Here is a 5,790-nt window from a genome sequence, read left to right as displayed (position 1 = left end):
GGCGCCGCTGTCACCACCATCCCTTCCCGGGGGTAACGATGGAGGCTGCGCGGGCTCCGGCTCCGGCTCCTCCCGGCCCCCTTCCCGGGGGTGCTCCGTGCCGTGGGGCTCGCGCCGAGGCRCCCGTGGGGGGCTGAGCTGGGTTTTCCCGCGCGCGCTCAGCTTGCAAATGCGGTGCAAGGGGAAAGGGCTAAGCTAATGAGAGCCTCCAATCTAATTAATAAAATATTGCCAATGCAGACCAGCAATCACGACCTTGGATCTCAAGCACTTGTAGCAACGTTGCTCATACAGTTACATCCCTGATTCCTGGCTTTTGCAGTGCGGCAGCTCCCTTTGGCATGGCGGGTGGGGGGATCGCAGTATCCYGTCCCCATGCCCAGGCACCAGGAAGGGGGCAGCAGCAGCGGCACCTCCTCCGCGCCCCGCACGCAGCCAAGGGCCCCAGGCCCTGCAGCAGCCCCATCTCCAGCCGTGAGTGCCGCCCCGGCCTGTCCACAGGGGCTCAGTGACGTTAAATGGCCCACACGGTGTCCRCAGCAGAGGTTAGGGCCGACTATAGACCTCTGCACTCGCAGGTCTCACCTTCACACTGCAATCTGTCCCTTCCTGCCCTCTAGGAGCCTTAACCTTACTCGCCCTTCCAGGCTTGCAATGAGCGACTCCTCTAGAGGCGACGGCTGCTCAGGGCCGTGCCAGGAGCTCCTGCTCCGTCCGACSCCGGGCTGGCAGCACGCGGCTGGAGCTCCCGCTGACGCTGCCTCCACTGGCCCCGTGGCAGGTTTCCCCGGCACACAGCGGTGCCGGATGGAGGAGCTGCCGCTGCTGCGGAGGCCTTGGCAATACGTTCATCTCACCAAGGCTCCCCCGGCCTCCAGCCCTGCTCGAAGAAGCTGAGCAGCTGTCATCGTTCACTGGAGCCGAGGGCGAGCGTGGGATGGAAGGGGCGCTGAGGCGGGAGCCGGCCCCGCTGCGCTTCRGCTGCAGGAATCCCCGCAGGTGTCCGGCACGGAGCAGCACCCRCAGCCGCTGCAGGCTGCGTCGCTCCCCGCTCCGCATCCCTGCTGCTCCCCACCCGCACGAGGACTCGCGCCCCGACTCGCGCGGAGCCTTGTCCTGCCGAGCGAGCGGCTCCGGGAATCCCTCGGGATCCGCAGGGGCCTTTCTGGCCTCGCTCGCTTCCACGCTGCTCTTCTAGCGGCACCGGCGGCAGCGGAGCCGCAGATACCCGCGCTGCTGCCGGCGTGGAGCGCGAGCCCCTCCGCACCCCGTGCAGGCGCYGGAGGGAAACAACTCGTGTGTGTGCAAGAAAAGGTGCATTTAAACATAATGCTTCAAGAAAAAATAATAGATTGTGAGCTAAATGAACTTGGATTGACTCTTAGATACMTCTCCGTGCCTGCAGAAAAGCGGAACGGCTGCAGGCAGCCCTCAGTCCCTGCAAAAATCAAACGTTTCTGCAGCTCTGCCTAGTTCTTGTTTCCTAAAACAATATAGTTTTTAATGTGCGAGAAACTATTTTTAATGAGATACAAACTACTATTTGTTTTCTGTTTCTGCTTGTTTTTCCTTCAGCTTATTTTTCAAACCAAAAAGTAAACACAAGGTTATGAAATCTCCAATTTCACATCAAAGGAGACTTGATTTATATATAGGTTCAAAGGAAGACTTTAAAGGAGAAGCATCATGACCAACTTGTTGGCCTTATGCTATTAGAATAATTTCAGAATCCACAAAGTAACTGTTGATAAATAAATAGCGCGTTGCCATAAATCAGCGTGCGGCCGTGCATGAAAGCAGAGCCGTCTATCTGATGGGGCCGGGAGGATTTATATTATATTTGTGTACCTTTTACCAGGGAAGTTTCAGTATTGCACCTGGGAGCGGCAGAAACTTCCTTGGTGGGAGGTATTTGGGCAGCCCTAAGCGCGCTCTGAAACGCAAGGGGAGCTGCGAGCACGGCTGCCCCGACGCTCCCGGTTTGGTAAGAGAAACGTGGAAAGCTGGAATATGCAAATTGCAGTAAAAAGCCAGAAAAAAAAGCGCCCATTTTGCAATGCAGCCGCGGGGAAGGCCAGGCTGTGGCAGGCAGTCCCGCGCGGCCCTGGCGCCTCCGTCGGGCACCGCCGGCACACACGGACGCTCCGGAGGAAGCGGCGAGCATTGATCGGGGGTTAAAATTTCCGCCTTGTTGTTTATGTCCCCRGGGGAAAGGGCGGCAGCGCGATGACACAACCGGCAGCTGGACGAGTTTCAGCTTCCTCTGCAAGTCTGGTCCAGGTCGGGCTTCCTCACAGAAACCCTGCTCGGACGTAAGGGGCGGCCGCGGCGCGCGTGGGCCCCGCGGTGCATCCCGGCCGGCGCATCCCGGCCAGTGCATCCCAGCCGGCGCCCGGAAAGGTGGCCGAGTGGGAAACACCTGCGGCCTGGCCTGCAGCAGCAGCGCAATTAACAACGCCACCTCGTTAAATGCGCCAAGCGGCAATTTAAATTTAATTTAAATTTGCATCAGGCTCCGCAGTCATCGCTTAGGCAAATCCAGCAGGGGTTTTACCCGAGTCGGAAAACAGGCTTTGGAAAATTCAAACAACTCCGTGCCCTGAAATGACTCCTCGCAGACGGTCAGGAGGGAAACTCCGGCAGCTCCTGCCTGGCACAGCGGGTTTCCTCCCGGAGCGCAGGGTACAGAGCTGCTCTCCCCACTGCAAAACCCGGGGGCTGCTCGTGCCGAGTGACCGTGACCCCAGCACCGAGCCCCAGGAACACACTGATTAAGGCACACGCGTTTCCCGGAGAAACCTGCCACGCAGACAGGCAGGCAGCTCTCCGGCCGGTCATTTCCTGCCCTTAAACCCTCCTGCCCTTCCAGCGCGGCGCCTTTCAGCAGCACGTCCTGGTCTGCAAGCCCAGGTTGGCACGGGGCTGCCTGGGAATCACATCCTGCCTTTTCCAGGATGAGCCAAGAGGCGCCCGCGCGGTGCCAAGCGCAGCCTCTGCTCCRGGCTCCCTGCATCCTCGTGGCGCTCCCACCTGCCTCCCGCTGTGATTCACTTGGAAGCTGCCCCCGAGCCGTGTTTGTCGAGGCCGCACCCCGCGGCTCCCACGCACGAGTCCGAGAACACAGCCTTCGCTCTGCGGGCGCCCCCATCGCCTCCGAGGGCCCCTGCGCAGGCGCCCACCCGCCTGGGGCCGCCCGCCCGCCCGCCACGACGGCGTGCCCAGGAGCGGCTCCCGGGAAGCTCCGCAGCTCCTGCGGAAGCTCYGGGAAGCTCCCGCGAGCCCGCTCTGAGCCACAGCTGGAGCACTGGAGGCGCTTACAGCAACCTCGACACGGGCAACACGGAGCAAGCCCCTCGGGGACCCAGCTTGCCAGAGCTCCAAGCGTTTGCCCACTCTGTGGTGGGGAATCCTGCCGGGCACATGGCCACATGATTCATTGCGGTTCCGGCTCGGGAAGCACCGGCCCTGGATGGGCGGCAGGGCCTGGCTGCCTGCGGGGCCCCTCGGGCCCCCAGCCGCGTGCGGCTCCAGGCTGGCTGCTTTGGAGCGGAAGCTCCGGCAAAACATCCCGTGCGCGGCGCGGAGCGGCCGGCACGCAGCGCGCTGGCACGCGGCCCCGCCGCCGTTTACATCTGCGGCCGCCAGCTCATCCGGCGCCGCGTCCCGCGGCCGCACGCCCTGACCACGACGGCAGCCGTGGCCGCCGCTCCGAGCGGCGACATGGGGAGAGCCCGGCCGGGAAGCGCGGCCGGGTGGCAGCACCCGAGTGACGCTTATCCTGCCAGGTGCCGCCAGGCTGGCACTGCCGCTGCTCTGCYGTCCGCTCCAGTGCTGCCACGGGCTCGGAGCGAGGACGTTCCTGTGGAGCACAGAGCAGCCGGGCTGCACAAAGCGCTGGTCACGCGGGCGGCAGGGCAGCGACGAGGCGCTGCTCGCGGCGCAGACACGGCCGCTGCGGGGGGTCCGCACCGCGCGCTGCACGTCACGGGGGCAGCTGCCGGGAAACAAAACCTCTTCTCTACTCTGATTCCTAGGATATTAAGGCCCCATAAAGTCTCCAAGGTGCCAAAAGCAATATTCCAGCAGGGAAAACGCTCACCCTTCTTTAGGGAGTGGCTGGAGCCTGTGAGAGCTGTGCTGGGTGCAGGGCTGAGCGGGTCGGGGCTTGGGGGCTGCGGGCAGCTCCTGGTGCCACCAACCGTGTTAGGATTATTGCTCGCTTCCAGGCRTGCCTCGGAAAGCCCACGTGCACGTGCGCGCACGGCCCCCTCCTGAAAAGCAGGGGCRCGGGGCCGGGCCGAGCGCGGCGCTTCCCCGCGGGCGCCGCAGTTCTGGGAAGCGCCGCCGGCCGCCCGCTCCGCCTGCTGTTGTTGCAACGCTGGATTTTCTAAACTACGTCTGTCAGGAAGGAGACAGGAAATTCGAGTCACACTTGCAACAGCTGTGCCATGCCTACTATCAGGCTCCAGTGACGTAGGTTGGCCGCAGCGGCGCGGGGCCAGCGGCTCCGCGAGAGCAGGGGTCAGGAGATAGGTCGCTGTTTATTCGGCTCCTGCGCGCGGGGCCCTGCTGAGCCTATTTGCTTTCTTCCTATCTCTCCCGTTTCTCCTTCCGCTGCTCCGCGCGGCGCGGAGCCCCAGCATCCTGTTTTGCAAACAGGCGGCCGCCCGGGCGCTCGCCGGCGGTGGCGCCGCGTGCCGGGGCCGCCCGCTGCCTCGGGGCCGTCGGGGTGCAAAGTGTGACAGAGCAGCGAGCGCGCGGAGCGCGGCCGGGTGTGCTGCCCGCCCAGCCGCTCGCCCCGCCGCGGGGCTCTCTCRGGACGCGAGCCCCAACTCCTCCGTGGCCGTGTTTGCCGCGGAGAAGCATCGTGGGGCGTCGCGGCAGCTGGTGCTRCTCCCCTGGGGATGGAGGAGCTCCCTGGAAGCCACCCCAAGCTGCCAGCACTGCAGGAAGGGGGCTGAGGAGCGGCGCCGCGCGGGACTGTGAGGTGCGGGAGCTCTCCCTGCCAGGAGGCTGCGGAGCCCCGCGTGCGGCCACGGTGTGGTGCCACAGATRGGTCCCCAAAGTGGGGCCGCTCCTGCCCGCATTTCAGCGCTGCTCACCCTGCAGGCTCAGCCTGCTGCACTCAGAAACTGCAGTGGTCCCCCCTTGGAAGCGCCGTCTATAAAACTTTTATTGCTTCCTCTGCCCTGGCCCGCCGTGGCCATCGCCAACAGGGAGGGAAGTGGAGCCGACASGGGACTTGTTTGCTTAACTTATTCCACAGGCTCATTCACGAGGTGGCATTTCTGCCCGCAGCAACTTCCAGCTGGGAGAGCCTGGCGGCCCCGCAGCTCCACAGGACCGGGCAGCGGGAACCCTAAGGGGCAGCAGGGACCCCAAAGAGCGGCAGGGAGCCCGAAGTGCAGCTGGGACCCCAAAGAGCAGGGGGGACTGGGGCCACTGCTCCCCCTTCGCCACCCTCGTGCGCTCCAGGGTCCCCTCTGGCCGTCCCCTGTCCCCCTCCCACTGCACGCCAGGGTGCGCAGGGCCGGGCGCCCCTCTCGGGGCCGCGGGAGCCCCGTCGGGGAMGGGCCGCAGGGGCAGGTCACACTGCTCGTTCCCGGGGGCAGGGGTCCGGCCGCCGCGGCGCTCACCTTGTTGGAGGCCATCTCGCTGACGGAGCGGTACGTCTGGATGGTCTCCAGCTGGTCCAGGCACCAGTCGAGCTCCTCCAGCGTCTCCATGGCCAGCTTCTGGTAGGGCTCCTCTGCCAAGAGGCGCGCGGACATGCGGCCCCGCTGCGGCGCC

At 64.6% G+C, this 5,790-nt stretch overlaps 1 protein-coding gene across 2 annotated transcripts in view; it reads right to left on the bottom strand.

The window, feature by feature from the left end:
* Nucleotides 1-5,790, bottom strand: part of PDE4B (phosphodiesterase 4B) — a 133,756-nt gene that overhangs the window by 7,574 nt on the left and 120,392 nt on the right. For both annotated transcript variants that reach the window (XM_026037179.1, XM_026037180.1), the window contains one exon: nt 5,637-5,749. In XM_026037179.1, the coding sequence (XP_025892964.1) occupies nt 5,637-5,749 (113 nt within the window). The remainder of the gene's footprint in view (nt 1-5,636; nt 5,750-5,790) is intronic.

The sequence above is a fragment of the Nothoprocta perdicaria genome, unplaced genomic scaffold (assembly GCF_003342845.1).
Source record: "Nothoprocta perdicaria isolate Ctin4 unplaced genomic scaffold, notPer1 scaffold_191, whole genome shotgun sequence".
Taxonomy (NCBI): domain Eukaryota; kingdom Metazoa; phylum Chordata; class Aves; order Tinamiformes; family Tinamidae; genus Nothoprocta; species Nothoprocta perdicaria.
Note: the sequence above shows the minus strand (reverse complement) of the source record. Positions and strands in the feature narration are given on the sequence as shown.